This window comes from Sardina pilchardus, chromosome 19 (assembly GCF_963854185.1).
Source record: "Sardina pilchardus chromosome 19, fSarPil1.1, whole genome shotgun sequence".
In the NCBI taxonomy this organism is placed as follows: domain Eukaryota; kingdom Metazoa; phylum Chordata; class Actinopteri; order Clupeiformes; family Clupeidae; genus Sardina; species Sardina pilchardus.
Genome location: NC_085012.1, coordinates 29,175,990 through 29,195,491, shown reverse-complemented (window position 1 = coordinate 29,195,491; position 19,502 = coordinate 29,175,990). Strand labels below are relative to the sequence as shown.

At 39.9% G+C, this 19,502-nt stretch overlaps 1 protein-coding gene across 2 annotated transcripts in view; it reads left to right on the top strand.

The window, feature by feature from the left end:
* prkdc (protein kinase, DNA-activated, catalytic subunit) overlaps nucleotides 1-19,502 on the top strand; it is a 78,144-nt gene that overhangs the window by 21,673 nt on the left and 36,969 nt on the right. For both annotated transcript variants that reach the window (XM_062520982.1, XM_062520981.1), the window contains exons 42-45: nucleotides 273-451; nucleotides 759-927; nucleotides 1,380-1,445; nucleotides 1,564-1,627. In XM_062520982.1, coding sequence (XP_062376966.1) covers nucleotides 273-451; nucleotides 759-927; nucleotides 1,380-1,445; nucleotides 1,564-1,627 — 478 coding nt within the window. The remainder of the gene's footprint in view (nucleotides 1-272; nucleotides 452-758; nucleotides 928-1,379; nucleotides 1,446-1,563; nucleotides 1,628-19,502) is intronic.

The following is a 19,502-nucleotide window of genomic DNA, read 5'->3' as shown; positions in this document are numbered from 1 at the left end:
TTCGTTAACTCTATAGTAGGCTACATTTTCATTAATAAAAGGCAGCTTATTAAACATGCCTGGATTGCGTCAATAGAATGTGTTACTTTTGAATGTGTCGGATGGTGGGGGTGTAGGGGCCGAGTCAGGACGTAGAAGGTGGTACGTGGGGGAAAAAGTTTGGGAATATTTATGTTCTGAAAACATTTAGCAGGGAGTGGTGTTGGCCTTGATGTGCAACCTGCTACTGAAGTGACCTACTGTAGTATCTAAAGTGGATGTTATTCTTCCAGTCCAACGAGGCCACCTTTGAAACTCAGGTGATGATGAAGAGAGGCTTCTTCAAGCTGATGGAGCTGCTGTACTCTCGTCTGCCGAAGGATGAGCTCTACTCCAAAGACTCTCAGATCAATCAGGCCTTCTGTGGAGCAGCCAAGTCTGAGGGCAATGAACTCTCAAAGAATCTGCTCAAGTAAGCCACGCATTCACTGGTTTACTCCCTTGGTCGGATCAATACTTCCTTTTTGTCTCTGTCCACTCCATATAATAGCAATAACACAAATGTCCATGTTGTGTTGTTAATACTTAGTCTAGTTACCACATGCTCTACCAGATCATCTATCTGCTGACAATAGAATGAATATGCTTTAGGTGCATTGCCGACCAATTGAACAGCAACCCTTTTATGGATAATTATTGATCAGATAGTGAACAGATTAACAGTGAATTCCCATTGTTAAGTCTGGTCTTTCTGGATGTGTGTTGTTCTTGACGGGCAGGTCATGTTTCGAGGCCTTCACGGAGAACATGACGGGAGAGACCCAGCTGCTGGAGCTGAGGAGGCAGCTGCACTGCGCCGCCTACAACTGCGCCATCGCCCTCATCTGCTGCAGCTTCAACGAGACCAAGTTCTACCAGGGCTTCCTCTTCACCGAGAAGCCAGAGAAGGTGAGACCCGAGCAAAACTCCATCTTACAAAATGTTTGCAAAATTGGATACTATGCCAGACCTCATCTGATATAGATTGAGATGAGGTCTTGGAACCAGACATTTTGTGGCGTGGTTTATGAATGCACAGGGCTGTTTGTTGGGAGCTACTGTACAAATGTCTATTAAATGCGTCCCAGCCAATCGTATCAATTATACCAAATTACCTCTGTAATGCGTTTTAATACTTCAATGGTAAATGAGCCTGAAATTTTTTAGTAGAGATGGGTGTGTAGATTTGAACAAAAGCTTCGGTGTGTCGCATACAGTAGATGTCGTCATCGTCTCGTCATCCCCCCCTTCTTCCTTCACTGAGGTGAAAATCAGGTCCATGGAATCGAGGCTGAATCCACAAATTATCGTTTTAACAATCTTTATTATTATTATTATTGTTATTTTTGCTTACTTCACAGAATCAGTTTATATTTGACAACCTCATAGATATCCAGAAGATGTACAACTTTCCCATTGAAATTGATGTAAGTATGGTTTTGTGTTTCCACGTCTTTGTTTTATATAAAAAAGATGTAATAAATAAATAAATATTTTCTAAGTAGTAGTATTCTTTATTTACAGTATGTTGTGTTTCCATCTCAGGTTCCTATAGAGCGAAAGAAGAAGTATGTCATGATCCGTAAGGAAGTGAGTGGAGAGAATGGAGGTAAGTGATCAGTTATCTCTTATTTCACAGTGTTTTTTTTTGTGTGTATGAGTGCAGTCTGACATGGCTATGTGTGTGTATATCTGCACCCTTGCATTGTGAGTGTATCATGGGCACAAACACAATGTAAAGTATGTTAAGATGGCTGTTTGCTCAATTACTTGTGGGTAGTCACTCTCACTTTTACATGGACTCTACACCAAAGATTTAAATAAAAATAAAATACAAAATGCTGTTTAATAAGAAAAAAATATATGATTAGATTTGAAGTTATTTATTATTTGAAGGCACAAAATAGTTAATACAAAATGATCGACACTACCGGTATATTCTTTAAAATCTAGAAAGCGCAACAGAATGCATAGACTTCAACTATTTCAACATAACGTCAAAATGCTCTGTGTAGCCCAGGTTTCCACTAAAGTTAACATGCCAACAACTCGACTAACACACTGGGTTGCTTCTCATGCACTCCACAACACTAACAAATACTTTCAAATTTAATCATGTATTTCTTCTTATTAAACAGCATTTTGTATTTTATTTTCAACTATTTGTTCTTGTTCAAGAGGAACATGCACTCTACAACACTCACAATACTTCTCAACTTTTTCACACACACACACACACACCCCTGACTGCCCTCTGTTGCGTTTTGTATCCTTCTGATGATTACAGGGCTCCTATAATCACAGCTGAGATCGCTACTCAGGGTGTGTGCATGTATCCTTTTAGACTCTGTGAGGCTCTCACTTTGCTAAGAGGGGGGTGTGGGTGCCACCGTCTTTAGACTCGGCGAGATCTTCACCTTGCTAAAGACTAAGCACTTCCCTTTTTTGACTCGGCGAGGCTCTCGCTTTGCAAACAAAGAGGAAGCATTTATCAGTGTCGTGTGACTTGTGTCTGTTGCAAAGGCCCCTTTTCAACGGGTTTAGGACGCACGAAAGGACTGATATCCCTTTATGAATCAAAATCCTCATTACCTGCAAACATGCTTAATTATGTGATTCTCTTCTCATAGGGGGACTTGGCCATTTACTGCATAAACTAATCTGTGACAATGATTTCTAAAAGTCTTCCTCCTGTTACAAAGGCTGTCGCCCGTCAATGGAGGGACAATGGGGTCCTATTCCTTGTGGTCACAGAAAGATTCATATCTAACTGTTCTAGTGACAGACTTCTATAATATATGAGACAACTAGTAAATCTTGGGATTGGGAATTCAGATAATATTCTCCTCCTCGGGACGAGGGTGAATAGTTGGGATTAAGGGGGTCCTATGTTCTTAATTGTAAGTTGTGTAACACGGCTGGGGAAAACAGGTTCTCTTATCCCACTGGATACATGCAACAAACTTAATCTAATTCTATTCACAGGGCCAAGTGATTCAATAGGGACTTTTCCTAGGAAAAATCTGTAGGCCTATAGCACTCATGGCATATAACAGATCTAATTGATAATTTGTACTCCGTTTTTACATACTTTAGTTACTAAAAACAGATTTCCTTATCTTTGCTTGTATGGTGCAGGTTTCGGACCTTGCAAAGGCCCCCGAACATTCATTTTTTTACAGAACCATGCCCGCTAAATGCAGTCCAGTGTAATTTTTCTACAGAACCATGTCCGCTAAATACAGTCCAGTGTAATTTTTCTACAGATACATATCCGCTAAATACAATCTGGTGTCATTTAATTACAGAAACATGTCCGCTAAATACAATCTGGTGTCATTTAATTACAGAAACATGTCTGCTAAATACAGTCCGGTTGGTTTTGTGACCGCGTTGGTGTCTAGGACTTTCCTTCCTAAATACACAGCTGAGTTCGCTACTCCAGTGTATGTCAGTATATTGTGCAGTAAGTGTTTGCCCATTAACAGTGTCTAGAAAGTAAGCCCTGCGAACGGACAACTCACCCCGTTCCAGCCGGGTCTCCTTGCAGGCGTGGCGTGCGCCTCTCGCAAGAAAAAAAATATTCTTGCAAGGAGATCAATATTCTCGTTGACACAGGGGAGGCAAAAGAAAACTCGAGGAAGGACTCTGCTGCCTTTTAACAGAATCCCTAACCAAGGGTTAGGGTTCTGACTTTATTTAATGATAAAAAAAATCTTCTTGCTCTCAGTCGGCGAAGTACAGAAGAGGTGATAGAGGTGAGAGAGCGCGTGCGTCTCGAACCCTCTTTACGAGGCCATTTTATACTTGGCCAGCTGAACCTGAATCTATCACTTGTATCACAGTCAGCTATTTTTCTATCTCTTGTCCCTCTTTCTGTGGCTTCCCTCAACTCTTCACACTTAAAATTCAGACACAGCACACAGATGTTGCCTACGTGGCTCTACGCTGGAACTGCTAAACTCAAAACTCTATCACAGCACTCGGATGTGGCCCATATACTGTATGGCCCTAAGCAGGAACTACTAAACACAGCATTAGGTGCTGTGTCCACCAAATGCGTTTTTTACAGCCAGAGCGCCCAAAACCTCCTCCTCTCGGCGCTTCGATAAGTGTTTATTGTTGCTAAGTTACCAAAACCAGTGACGGTTTATAACGAGAAGTGCCATTGACGAGCCCGGCGCTGAACAGATTTCAACTTTGAGCGCTCTGAGCGCTGCGACAAAAAAGGTCGGCGTTTTTTTCCGCCGAGGGCGCTCAGCGCTGTGAGCGCTGAGCTACATAGACTTTACATTGAAAATTGTCGCCGTGGGCGCAAAAAACGCGTTTGGTGGACACAGCACCTTACTCTATAAGCTTGACTAAAACACTTTATGAGCTAAACATTGTTCTTTAAAGGATTAAGCAAAAACACATTCTAAAGGTAAACAAAACCACACTTTAAGCTTTTAGTAAAAACACACTTCTAGTCTAAGTAAATATTCTTTTCACACCAGTTATCTATCATTGCTGCATTTACACATTTTTATTTGGTTTAGAGCAAGCTGGAATGAAGCAGTTATATTAAGACTTCTATCTAGTGAACTATCTCATGTAATCTTTTGACTTTTCCACGGTTCACATTTTCTGCCACTTTCTACACCCTCCTCTTGAACCGTGGAAAACTGGTCTCCGTTGATTTTTGCTAGCCGCGTCTGAGTTGTTTGGTCATCTGCTTCGGGTCAAGGACGAAGACGGCGTGGTGGTCCAATTCCGCTGGGTTGGGTGTCTTGAATCTGTACCAGCCGGCCTCCTCGATGTCTCGCCTTGTGATGGGTTTGTGAGTCCTCCCGTTTTCGACAGCGGTGGCAAGCACCAAGAAGTTTGCCATAAATACAAAAATGGTTATTAAAAATGCAGTCTTCCCGGTAGGTCCGTATGAATTCGTGCGACCACGGAATCTTCTTGGGGTTTCGGGGGTTTGCTGCTTGTGCACCAGCGTGCTCCAGTCTTGAATCTGTAGACTCTCACAGAGACTGGGAGTATGTGAGGGTCTCCGGAGAAAGGAGTTTTGTGTTCTCCTTCTCTACTAAAAATGAGGACTGAGTTTCGCCTCATGTACTATTTATTTTCCTTGCTCAAACGGGCATCGAATTAGGCAAGGAATTAAAGTGAGTCTGGGCATCATGTGGGCTATCATTACCCAATTGTCTGGATCTCGTAGGGCCTTGACGGGGAATTTATGTAAGCTATTCATGCCGTCTGTCCATAGGTAGTTTAAGGATTAACCCTCTATGGTACGCATTATGATCTGAGGGGGCAAGATTTTTTTTGTAATGTTTTTCCTGCTTAGAAATAGTCACTTTAACAAAATTAATGAAGATTTTAAAAAATATATTTTTTATTTTGTTTTTATAAAAATGTTGCCTGTAGGCAACATTGTACCATAATGGAAAACATTAAACTATGTATGTTTTCTTATACAAAAGAATATGGCATATGTGTTTAGAACATATTTTTATATAGCCAGAGACATAGAAAGCAGAATTATGTAGTTTTTACACCATAATATTATCTATTTCTTGCAAAAAAGTATCATATAATTTTCACCCGTTGCCCACAGGCAACATTGTACCACTGTGGAACACTATCATAATCAAACTAAAATATGTTAAAATCATCATGTATATTATTTTAAATGACTATTTATTGAAATTGCAAGTAGAAAAAAGCATTACAATGAGTAAAAAACACCCTCCAACCCCTAAATGATATAAAGTCTGGCCTACTGTGATTCCATTACGGTACAATGTTGCCTGTGGGCAACATACAGATTTTTGCTATTTTCTAAAATATACATTATTTTACATACAAAAAAATGATTGAAAATACATCTATGCTTGTCAATGAAGGCTGTAATTTTTTTTGAAGGATGCAAACTTGAGGGAAATTAGTGAAATTCACACTTTTCTAGCGTGGAAATATGACACCCAGCCAAACGTGTGCATGTGCTGAAAGAAGTGTCAAACTAGCAGCCTGTGAGTCATGTGACCATCATTTTGCATTTCCATTGGTTAGTATTGAGTTGTCCAGTTCTTAAAGTGGTATTAACTTATTTAAGGGATGCCTCATTTTATTACAACAAGGCAAAATAGGCTATGTTGCCTACAGGCAACACCGTACCATAGAGGGTTAAGCAAAAACACATTCTAAAGCTAAACAAAACCACACTTTAAGCTTTTAGTAAAAACACACTTCTAGTCTAAGTAAATATTCTTTTCACACCAGTTATCTATCATTGCTGCATTTGCACATTTTTATTTGGTTTAGAGCAAGCTGGAATGAAGCAGTTATATTAAGACTTCTATCTAGTGAACTATCTCATGTAATCTTTTGACTTTTCCACGGTTCACATTTTCTGCCACTTTCTACACCTCCTACCCCACCTTCACTGCATCATAGAAAGCCACACTACTCACAGACAACATACAGCCCACCAAACCACTGTATCATCATAAGACACTGCCCCACATACACAGCTACCGTATTTTCCGGACTATAAGTCACACTTTTTTTCATAGTTTGGCTGGCCTTGCGACTTATTAAGGTTTTGCTTGTGACGTTTTGGTCACGTAATTCTACGTTCCATCGCCGACTGGTAGTCAACTGGTAGGCAAGCTGGCGAGTCAACGCACTGATCATTCGTTGGCTAGCCTAACTTTTTCATACATTAATTTGATTAACAGGCTAGATATGGCGATAAGCCTAAGCACACTGCCGCCTCATGGAACAGGCACAACAAGTCGGCATATTTTCACCTCGTTTTTACACACATGACACGTGAACACGTCCTCCCCATACTGTACATATTCTGCCTTGGATCTTAAAAGCTACTTTTCCACCAGGCAGTATGGTACAGTTTGGTTTAGTACGTTACGTTTTGGTACGGTTCAGTCCGGTTTGTGTACCCACTGCAAAAGGCACTACTGTATAAGATTGCTGGCAGTGCTCCATAGGGCAGCATTATCATATCATTTAAATAAACTTATATATACAGTGGACACATAAAGCTGCTTGTTTATGTTGCTTATGCTACTTGTTGCTGTCTTCGTTTGGTGGACAGTAGCCTACTGTAGCTTGCCTATAGACCAGGGATGGGCAACTGGCGGCCCGCGCCGCACCGTCATTGTAATTATACTGTTCGCCGATAGATAGAGCCTCTATATGCAAACAATCTCGGGGCCTCGGACCTTTACCACCGTCGAGGGAAAACACACATGGAAGAAAACTCATTTAGAAAACCGTAGGCTACCTTTCAGTCAAAATCAGAAGCAGTGTCTGTTCACAGAATGGTAAGGCAAACCCATGTCAAGTTTTGCTAGAAACTATATCAGCCATGAAAGATTTAAACTTAAGTTGCCACTACAACACCTTGTGCAAAGTTAAATATCAGAAGTAGCCTGCCCTACACACACGGAGCTTCTCAGCCGCTGTCGTAGCCGACCTCAAATCAAAAGTAGGCTAGCCTAACAGCGACTAATTGCCAGAACTACACAGGAATCCGTCTTTTGCTGTTTCGCTTGAGCTTGCCAAAGCAAAGAAGCTATATCAGATGGTGAAATTGTTTGGGTGCGTAGTGGAGGTAAAAACTTCGAAACGTTATCTTAGTCCCGACGCGCGGTGAGGCGCATAATTGTTGACATTCTGATAATGTCGAGGGGGGGAGCTGAGACAAATCATGCATGACTGCAAGTAGGCCTACTGTAGCCTACTTTTTGGCGTTGGATGAGAGTACAGATGCGATGGCTGTTACATGTTACATCACATCTGTACTCTCATTATGGACGTTAGGAAATGTCTATAAATTCTTAAAAATGGAGTGGGAGCATAAATGCATTGAATATGAGGCTTGTTGCATTTAATGATGGGCCACTGTTTTTCAGTTCTGTGCCATCATTGAATGGTGATTTATGTGAGCCCTTTGCGCTGAAAATAATACTTATCACTGGCTGTAAAATACTTGTATTTGTTGTTAGGAAGTCCATGTTAAAAATGCATTTGAGCATGAAAATTGACATATTTCGTTCAAATTCAGAATTATTTTGCAGCATCAGATGTGCGGGAGTGCGCGGCCACATTTGGCCCTCTGATGGTGATGATAAAAAAATTGTGGCCCTCTTAGTCATGAAAGTTGCCCATCCCTGCTATAGACTAATCAACCTGTCTTCTTAAGTAACTGTTAATCAGACTTGCTAGACTTTCATTTACTGTGTCTTACTGGAGTATACAGTAGGTAGTAATCATCATTGCAGAGCTTGAAGACGTGCTTTATAGCCAACTGTAAGCTAGATAGTTTACTAGAAACGTTTGCAAGTATCCATCTGCTGATGCAAAGGCTAGCAAAGTAGCTTAAAGGGATATTCCGCCATTTTTGGAAATACGCTCATTATCCACCTCCCCTCGAGCAAAACAATCGATATTTACCTTGCTCCCGTTCATCCAGCCATTCTGTGAGTCTGGCGATACAACTTTTAGCTTCAGCCTAGCATAGATCATTGAATCGGATTAGACCATTAGCTTCTTGCCTGCTAGCTTCATGTTTAAAAGTGACTAAGATTTCTGGTAATTTTCCCATTTAAAACGTGTCTCCTCTCAAGTTAGAAAGTGCAAAAAGACCAACTGAAAATGAAACCTGGCGTTTTTCTAAGCAGATTTGACATGGAACTACACTCTCATCTGGCGTAATAATCGAGGCAACTTGCAAACGTACCATAGGCGCAGTGATATCGTACGCAGCATCTGAAAATAGTCCCCATAGAAAACAAGCAGTAGTAGTGCCAGTAGCTGCAAGTTGCCTTGATTATTACGCCAGATGAGAGTGTAGTTCCATGTCAAATCAGCCTAGAAAAACGGCAGGTTTCATTTTCAGTTGGTCTTATTGCACTTTCTAACTTGAGAGGAGACACGTTTTAGATGGGAAAATTACCAGAAATCTTAGTCACTTTTAAACATGAAGCTAGCAGGCGAGAAGCTAATGGTCTAATCCGATTCAATGATCTATGCTAGGCTGAAGCTAAAAGTTGTATTGCCAGACTCACAGAATGGCTGGATGAACGGGAACAAGGTAAATATCGATTGTTTTGCTCGAGGGAAGGTAGAAAATGAGCGCATTTCCACAAATGGCGGAATATCCCTTTAAAGTTAAAGTGACCGACGTGGCTGGCTAGCACGGAATGCTAATTGATGCTGATATAATACATGTAGCTCTAACAACAACTTGGATTTGAAAGACGCATAATACCTTATGGGTTCATGTGACCCCGTTGTGGTTTATGTTAGCCTACAGTACAATTAAGTCGTGTTTTGGTTCACTGTAGTTAATCGTTTTGCACGTCATGGATATGAGCACCACCACCAGGCACATAACGTAGCACATAACACAACATGCCCAAACAAATGACAGAACTAGCCTTAGTTCTGTCATTTATTTGGGCATGTTGTGTTATGTGCTACGTTTTGAAAAGACAGAAACTATGGTGCTTATAATTAGGCTATGTGACCAGTTTTGAGGTAATTACACGTTTGTAAATAGTAAAAAATTAATGTTTGTGTTGGAGTGTCAAGATGAGATATTGTGGCACAGTGGTAAGTAAAGTAACGTAGCTAGCACAGGCTACCAGATGCATGACAACACGAGGACTCAACACTAAACCGCTAGTTAATCAAATGAGATTCACCCACCTGACATAAAATTAGCCAGACACTGACACGTTTCTGTCCATCATAATTTCAGTTCAATAATCAGTTGAAGACTACAAGCTACTGTCTCACATATGGCACTCAGTTTGTTTGCGGCCTTTGCTGGCAATTTTCTTTCTGAACGATTAGGACAACCGTAATGTAACGTAATTGTACTATTTTAAGACGGGAACATACCATTTTTTTTATCAAATAAATAATTATGAATTTACAAATTATACTAAACCAGAAACTGACTTTCTAATAGGGTTTACATTGCGTTCTCCTACATTTTACCAACCACTTTGTCAGGTGGCGACAACTAGTAGCCTACCACAAACGGAAACGATTAAACACATTTTCTTCCTATTGTAGCTAGCAAACAAATGCTACGCAAGTAGTTGCCATCTCTTAATCTGTGTTTCGATCATAAAAAATACATTTCTGAGATATTTGTAACCGTAGTAACTACAGTAGGCCTATGTGTAACTAACCCCGCTGATATGTACGGTTCTGCCTACCACTCTGCCTACCACTCCAGTTAATAAGAAACGGTCACATGACATTAAGGCATTATGATGTTCGTGGATGCAAAACCTTAATAGTCAGGTGCGACTTATATGTGAAATGTAACATCTTTTTGAATAATTCCGAAATGAAAGAGGAGTAAACCTGTCTACATTTATTACTGTCTACGTACAGCTGTCTACAGCTACAGATGGGAGGCCATTCACGCCTTCTCGTCATTAATATTAAGCTTTTTGGCCTCTGTGTCTAGTTACAGCCTCTGTGTTCTTGGTCTTGGATTTTGTGAAGACATTTCTGAACTTATAGTCAGGTGCGACTTATATATGTCTTTTTCCTCTTCATGAGCCATTTTTTGACTGGTGCGACTTATACTCCGGAACGACTTATACTCCGAAAAATACGGTAATTGGCCAACCCCCCCAGCACACACACACACTGCCCCTTACCAGCATGTTATTAAGCCACTTATATGCAACACACTCCCCCCTCTCCCACTACCACTCCATCCAAGACATCACACATGCCTGCCCTTAGGATTCCCCTGCCCCTCACATACACACACACACACACTTACAGGCTCCCTCTACTAACACGACCCCAGGCAGTTGGTTTGGCCCCTTGAGCATGTGACAAATAAACAACCTTTTATCCTTCTCTCCTTCTCTTGTAATACCATGTCGTATTATGCACATAATCAAATACTGTACAATAGAAGTCATTGGAAGACTTCCATGTGTCAAGAATCAAGACGACTTGAAACATACAGAATTTGTTGGACGACTGTTGACACAATGACAGGCTTCATAGAATGAAAAAGGCAGAAGACAGGCTAAAAACTAGAAAAGCACTCCGAGAGCAGACCTCCGCCTCCGTTCCTCTTAGGTTGTCATACATTTGAACCTAAACTATTCAGATTGCCACCACATGGCCATACCATGGCATCACACCACTAAGCGAAACACATAAATGGCTCTGGAATCGCGAGGGAACTACGGATCACTCCCAAAACTTAATCGTTTCTTCCTTGGATCATGCCTGACATTCGCTGAAAATTTAATCGGAATTCATCCATTACTTTTTGAGTTATCTTGCTAACAAACAGACAAACAAACCGACAGATAAACAGACTGACAGACAGACAGACAAACATACGCCGGTCCCCGATGAAAACATAACCTCCTTGGCGGAGGTAAATATAGATAAATGAAATAAACAAATGAAGGCACTAGAACAAGCTATTCATTTCATGAGATGACTACTCTAAAACAGTGCCCTTTCTACTTCATATCCATGTGGAGTGCATTCTAGACTCTATTATTATTATTTTTTTAGAGAAAATGTGTAATGAACTGAAGATTAAACTAAGTTTTCTTGTTAGGCAATAGCTAATTGCCATTATCTCTAATGATTTAAAAAAAAAAAAACTAGTTTTTATCTTTCTTGAAAATGCAAAAACAGTATCAACAATGTAAAAATATATTTAAATTGGTCTGCGCTACTGTACTTTAACGCTGGTCATAATGGTGGTACTTGGAGAGTAAACTTTTCTCTGAGGTGGTACTCATTGTGAAAAGTTTGAGAACCACTGCATTAAAACATCAACCTGATGTTTTAATTCCTCAAAATGCTCCAGTACAAAATCGACATATCTCCCCTGAAACATGACGGTGCCAGTGCGATATATGTTCACATTGAGAATCCTCTCTCGCCCTCTGAACATAGTTAGCTGTCTTCCATCCTGTATGTCTCTCTTCTGAATGAAATAGTACTGCCGATAGAAGTTCTCTATAGCCACGTACCAAGTCTGCCAGCGTATTGTCCAGAAGGTTATACTTGCAATCCAGTGGCTTTTGAAGTGCAGTTGTGGAGTTTCTTGATGTTCTTGCATGCCAGTTAGCGTCTGCACCTGGCCATTGAAGTGGATGGGGAATATGATCCTGCCATTCTCAGCAAACATAATTGATGCTTTTGAGTCGTTCTGTGAAAAACAACAACTCAATTGTTAGACAGCCTATCTAGATCAATTCTATTTGTTATTAGTAGACTTCTTCTGCTAAGATTCAGTAGCCAATCTGATTTGGGCATCAGAATTCACAGCCGAAGAACACTTTCTTTTCACAAAGTTGATTAGCCCAATCTGATGGACAAAATTGTACTTTTTTTCCAGACCTGAAAAAGGTGATGTCTTCTGGGTTACATTACTCATTTGCAGTAACAGATAGAAGTGTCTTTGTGCTCTTACAATTATATACTCCTTACCTCAGTATTTCAGCCACTAGTCCTTTGATTTTCCAGCCACTACTGTTGCGTTTTATGGCTACTCTGGTGAATACAGGGCTACTATAGTCACAGTTGAGGTCGCTACTCCATGTGTGTGTGGCTCTTCGAGAATCTGCGTGGCTCTTGCTTTTACAAGAAGAGTGGTGTGGGTGCATTTGTCTTTGGATTCTGTAAAGTTTCACACCTTACCAAAGAGTGTGCGCTTGTCTTTAGACTCTGCGATTTCTTCACCATGCTAAAGAGTGTGTGCTTCCTGTTCTGTCTCTGCAAAACTTGCCATGCAGAAGAGGAAGTGCTCGTCAGTACGAAAGGACTGATGCAAAAGAGAGACTTTCTGTATTTGGCCCAATATCCTTGATCAGGACTCTTGGGTCAACAAGTGGAACTATTTAGGAGGCTCTCCTTAATCTAGTCCTTTTTTAGGGCTGACCCTATTACCTGCAATCATACTTGTAATAATGTGTCTTCTTACTTTCGGAGAAAATGGGCTATGGTTGTGGCAGCTGGTCTGTGACTATGGTTACTGAGGTCGACCTCTGGTCACAGAGAGGTTTTGAAAATGGGTTGTAATGCTGACGTTTTCACAAGCGAGGGCGTGCGGAGGTGTAATACGGAGAGGCTAATGGCCGATTTCCATATCCCTTGTGTGGTATGCATATAGACCTCATTTTACAGAAACACAACCGTTACAGTTTTTTTCAATCGCTAACAAGCGTTTGTCCATTCAGTTGACACATTTTCAAAACTCTACACACAGTTAGCACAGCATCGGTCTTTTGTGGCCATACCATTCACACATTTCATGTTGTTTTCACACAGTATGCAGTCAGTGAATACATTTTCACAATGCTTACATTTTCTTTACAGACAAACTATACCTCCCAGCAAAATAATGGATCGTTTTTGTATTATTTTCGAATGCTAACACACAACATCCCACAATAGTAAAAACAATATTCCAAACCTTAGATACAGTATAAAAACCTCTGCTTCTGCAATGTTATCAATTCAAAAGCAATATATCTCAGCTGATAATAAACAAACAATCGAATAATTGACACACAGATGATTTATGTTGAGTAAATTGGGCCAACCACAGCTGATTCCAGTCTATCTTAGATTCAGTGGCAGGGGTTATTTCTCTCTATTAAATTGACACTTACACAGTAAAAAGAGGAGGTGATGTTTTTGGAAGCAGAAACAGAAAAAGACAAATACTGTAATGTCTGAACGAGGAAGAGTAAGAGTAAGGGGCTCAGGGAGAAGAGCAGGCCCAGTGAGAGATGCAGTGAGAGGTGCATGAGTCCTGAGAGGAGCAGGTGCAGAGATTAGACACAGTAATATTGTGCTTTTTTTTGTTCACCCCCTTTTTATCTGGGCTTTTTGCTGTTGTTTTTTGTTCAGAATGCTCTTGTGTTTCATGGATATTTTGTTCACTGCAATGCTGTAAAACTTTTTTCTGTTCGATCATAGTCTACTGTATTTTATACTGCACCTCCTGTAGGCCTAGTGAACAGTAAAAAAAAAAAAGAAAAAAGATTTGCTTTTTACTGGAATGCATTTGAATGTGAACATTACATCTGGACACACAGTTCCCAACCAAGAAATGTAGTGTAAAAATGCTGGATTGCATGTTTTGCATGCAAATACCTGTAAAACTGAAACATAAAAGTCTATGCAGTTTTTGTAATGTCAACAGTAGCCAGTATTTTGAAACCTAGTGTACTCTGATTGACTGCATGAATCTTGTGAGGTGAAAACAAGCTTCATTCTTTGACAAAATAACTTCATTTTGAGTCAGGTTTCCAGTGTTTTGGTAAAGTTAGTGTGTGCAGAGAAATGACGAGTTAGTCTATATGTAACAAAATGTGGTGTAACAACATGGAATGTGCTTTTGAGAGGAAAATGATCCATTTGGCCAATTGTGTTTTGTAGGTGAGAGTCTGTGTTTAGAGTTTTGAAAATGTGTCAAATGAATGGACAAATGCTTGTTAGCGATTGAAAAAAACTGTAAACAAGGCCTATGACTGCTATGGTGCATAGGACTTTCCTACCTAAATTGCATTTCAAGTTTTGATTAAACATTCTTTTAAATCCAAGTAAAAACACATCTTAAGTTTAAACAGAACATTAGTTTAAGTAAAAAAATACAGTTTTTAATCTAATGCAAAATCATGCTTCTATTTTAAGTAAAGTTACACTCTTATTTAAGTAGAATCACACTTTTAAAATCTGAGTAAATATTATTTTCATACAAGTTATCTATCATTGCTGCATTGGCACATTTTATTTGTTTTAGAGCAAGCTGTTATGAAGCAGGTATATTTTAAATATATTTCTAGCAAACCTTATGGGTACAATCAGACTTTTCCACGGTTTCACTTTCTACCACCTTCTACAATACTGAGCTGTGGATTTAGTCCCTCAGTGGTGTTTTTCTAAATTAGCAGAATCCTGTGTCTTGCTATCAAGCCCCAATTAGCATGCTGCTCCTGGTGACCACAGAGTAGAGAGAGCTTTGTAGTGGGCACAGTATGGGCAGGTCAGCCCTCAGTACCACCTCTGTCCATCTGCTTAGTATTGATGAGGCATTTTAAGATGGGTGCATATTTTGGGCGGCATGCCACTAACAAGAAAATAAGCAGCCAAATCATTTAGAGTTAATGTTGAAAGTAGCTTACCACTTTAAAGGTCACCTAGAATGGAAATATTTTTTTTCTTGGTTTTCATGAATTATGAGAGGTTGTGCATAAACAAAGCTATCATGAACATGAGGCATGGTTGTGCCCTTCTTCATATGGAAATCTTGAACTTAGAAATAGACACTAAAAAATGGGCGATTCAGCAAAACTGCTTGCTTGTGATGTCAGACCTCGCAAAGCCATTGAAGTTCAATTGGGGTTGCCAAAGAGGGTGCCATTTAGTCAAACAAACAATTTCAATACCCAGCCTAAATATATGGTTTTAATTAGTCTTGTAAAATTGCAATTGAGTTTATTTTTTTAAATCAATGTTGAATATATACTATTTTAACATCAGAGAACACATTGCAATACTCAATTCATCCATTCTATAGGACCTTTAAGCAAATTTGGACCACGATATTGTTAGAACAAGGTAATCTTCTTCCGCGTGTTGGTTAAGGGAGGGAGACGGACACCAAGTTTTGAGTTAATAAAAGACGGTTTACTGGTTACGAGACAGAATTACAGCGATCACAATGGGTTGCTGGGGAAGGCGTTCCTCCAGCTCACAGTTTCAGCTTAGGTTTTATCCTTGGCTGCTATCAGGTATTGGCCTATAGGGGCCCTTGCATACATTGTTGCCACCTGGGCTGATTCCCAGAGTGTCAGCTTTTCAGAGTTAGTGGCATTCTGTTAGAGCACAGTGTTAAAGAACTATTCTAAGACATATTATTCCTACAATATCCACCATCATGGAATGGCTCCCCTCTCCACCATCATTTCTAGTGGACTGGCCTCCAATAAAGCTTGCTGTACTGCGCAATGAGTAACACTGATCTATTTCATAAAGGTCAAGAGCCTGTTTTGCAAGTATGTCCAATTTTGTTTCCCATCAATGGTTCAAAGCAACCACAGAAATGACTCACTGGAAAGGACCAGGCTCTCATGCAAGGATAATTGATTCAGCATCCAACAGAAAGCTCTTCAGAGATGGTAAAGAGCATACACAAGAAGATTCATACCAACATCCTTTTTTAAACGGTCCTCAATGACATTCCTCTCAGATGGTTATGGTATTTAGCAGACGCTGTAGACGCTGAAATAAACAAGAGCAATATTCCCTCCCTTTTTTCAGCACTGAGCAATTTTTTCTGAGCGCAGGTTTTAGAGCTCTGAACAATTCGCCACCCCGCGACCTGCCAAAAATGACCATGAGCCTGTGTCAGTCATAGATACTAACATCTAATCAAATAAATGTCGGATCTGTGCTCAATAAAGCACTGCAAGTCCACTGCATAGGTTGGAGTCTAGTGCAGTTTTTCAGCACCACAATTTACGCTTTAGAATCAGGCCACAGATGAAAGGATAACATAATAAGCACAAGTTAACAAGTACTGTCTCATTTACACTATATTATTATATTGTTTTATTTGAAAAACAAAGAAAGAAACAAAACAAAAAAAACAAGCGTGATTAAGTTATTTTCCAAAATGTTCTTTGTAAAGCTTCAAAATACAGTCATTATTTGTACATTTTTGTTACCTATACTCAGTCATGAAAGAAGTAGATCCCATCTGCTTCTATCAAAACATATTGTGTCAGAGAAATCAGGAAAAAGAACGGCAATGATATGACAGGAAAGCCACCCATGGCTGTCTTGCTGTGAGCAGCATACCTGATCTCTGACTTCTGCCTTAAAGGGTAGGGCACATACCAGGCATTTCCCGACTCCATCCTTATGCTCCAGTATAAAATATAATAATGAATATGATCATAATTATTGATGGTCCTCAAACCTCCTCTACTGAATAGGGTCCCAAGTCATCCCTTTGTACTTCATCCACCAATTGTTTTATGACTTCAAAATGCTCCTGTGCAGATGTCATTTCTTTACCCTGAAACATGATTTTGCCGGTGTTGTAGATGTTTACATTAAGTATCTTTGTGCTTTCTTTCGATGTGCCTTTGTTTTTTCTTCTGGCAATGTTTGTCTGTGTGCTTTTTGTGAAAATGTTTATCTGTATTCCATGTTCAATTGGTTTTTCCATCATTCCATCAAGTCATTACCCTCCTGATAGAAAGTCTTTATAGCCTTGCACCAAGCTTCCTTCCGTTTCGTACTGAAAGTCGCATTTACAAGCCTGTCATTAGCAGTGTAGTGCAGTTTCAGATCCTCTTGCTCTGAACTGGGAAGGTTGTTCTGGATATTTTTGGAAGCAGCTGGAAGGGGTTCGTCAGCCGTTGCTGCTTCAGCCATTTATTCCAGACCTGAAAAGTTCATGTCTTGGTTGAATGTCTCATGCCTGCAGTTAAGCCCTGTTCATTGTCTTACAGTAATTTCCCGCATATAAGCCTGTGTAAGCCGCAGGACAGTGTTTTATGCAAGTTAAAAGAAACAAAACCATATTAACACCATATTAACTACTCCCCTGCATTAACCTCATAGCTGAAGAAATTTTGCAAAATCAATGTATAAGCCGCGGCTAATAGTCGGGAAATTACGGTAGTCCTCTTAAAATTGTTTATATTTGTGCTTACCTCTTAGTGCCTCAGCTCGCTAGTTCTTAGACAGATGCTCTGTCTGCCATGCCTATGTGTGTTCCTAATAACCACTGAGCATACAGTTTTGGGATTCTGTGAGTCACTTGTTTTTGTAATTGGGTGTGGCCTTGTGACTATAAGGACATTGGACCCAATGCTTCCAACCACAGGCCTCACAGGCATTGATATGATAAGGAAAATAATCTTTTCCTTCTTCCCTCTCACATTGTCTAATGTCACGATCATAGACACTCTTTATGGCCCTTTTCCAAGCGTCCTTGTTATTTGTATCGAAGGTCACGTTCACGATCATAGACACTCTTTCATGATCATAGACACTCTTTATGGCCCTTTTCCAAGCATCCTTGTTATTTGTATCGAAGGTCACGTTCACGATTGTGGTATTTTTTCTGTAGTGCCTTTTCACAGTCTCAATTTCCAGACCTGAAAAGTTGATGTCTTGGTTATTTCTTATGTACAGTATTATATAGTCTCAGTAAAGTTACGGCTTTTACGGCTCTTAAAATGTCAAATGTACTGCTTAGCTGTTAGTGTTGTAGTTAGTCCTTTCGTTTTTTCCAGTCACTGCTGTGTTTTATACTCTGAGCTCTGGGTTTGGTAACTCTGAACCAGTTATACCAGTTAGAAAATTCACCTGAGGAAGGTCTGCATGACTGAAACGTTGTGACTAAATGTTTGGCATGTGTAATGGACAGTGTGCGGGATTTTCTCTATAAAGTATAACTGGTTACCTTTACCTTACCCAACGCTCCTGTCCCCACAAAGGAGGTGTGCAAAAGCGCTTTTCAACTAACTCTGAACCAGTAAACTCTTTCTATAAGCTGCAGATACTGGCAGATATTCAGTCGGATTAATAATACTACAAGGGCTTTTTATGCCTTGTTCAGGATTCCCACCTATTTTCACTGACAAAATGTCAAAAACCTTTCCATGACTTTTAAATGACCTTGAATGAAATTGATTGGAACATTTATTTTCTCCCTCTACATTCTATATCTATGAATGAAGCAAACCAATTTTGTGACATGATGTAGGCTCTCAATGTGGTATAAGAACATTTTCCAAAATGTTCAACAACACTTTGGTAAATGGCATTTTGAAATACTCCCAGGCTATACGACAGAATATACTTGAGAATTAAGCCATCTGGTGGCAAATTCAAGCTACAGCACTTTTTGATGACTGTTTACAAAAGAATATACAGTACCAGTCAGATGTTTGGACACACCTACTCATTCATAGCCCTATTTTGACTATTCTCTACATTGTATCACTGTACTAAAGTGTACCACTTTGAGGCCTGTGATTTATTTATTTGATTGATATAGAATAATTTGATTTGATTGAAAATATGTGGCTTGCAGAATGCCAATTCTGTCTACTCAGAGGTTTTTAGGAACAAGCATAGACAGATCTGGTTGAGTCATGGAGTGATTTGCGGAACATAAGAAACCGTTTTCACATTTTGTCATTTTGTCAGTGAAAATGGGTGGGAATCCTGAACAAGGCATAAACAGCCCTTGTAGTATTATTAATCTGACTGAAGAACAATCCCTCTGAACAATGCACCTGGCATCCGATCACTTATTCCGCTGTCAAACTAGCAAAGGTGGACTAGATATGCCCTAAATGTGTTTAAGTCATATGCTTTAGATCATACTTTGTGACGTAGATCATCAAAATAGGACCCAATGTCTCCAGCCACGGCCATAG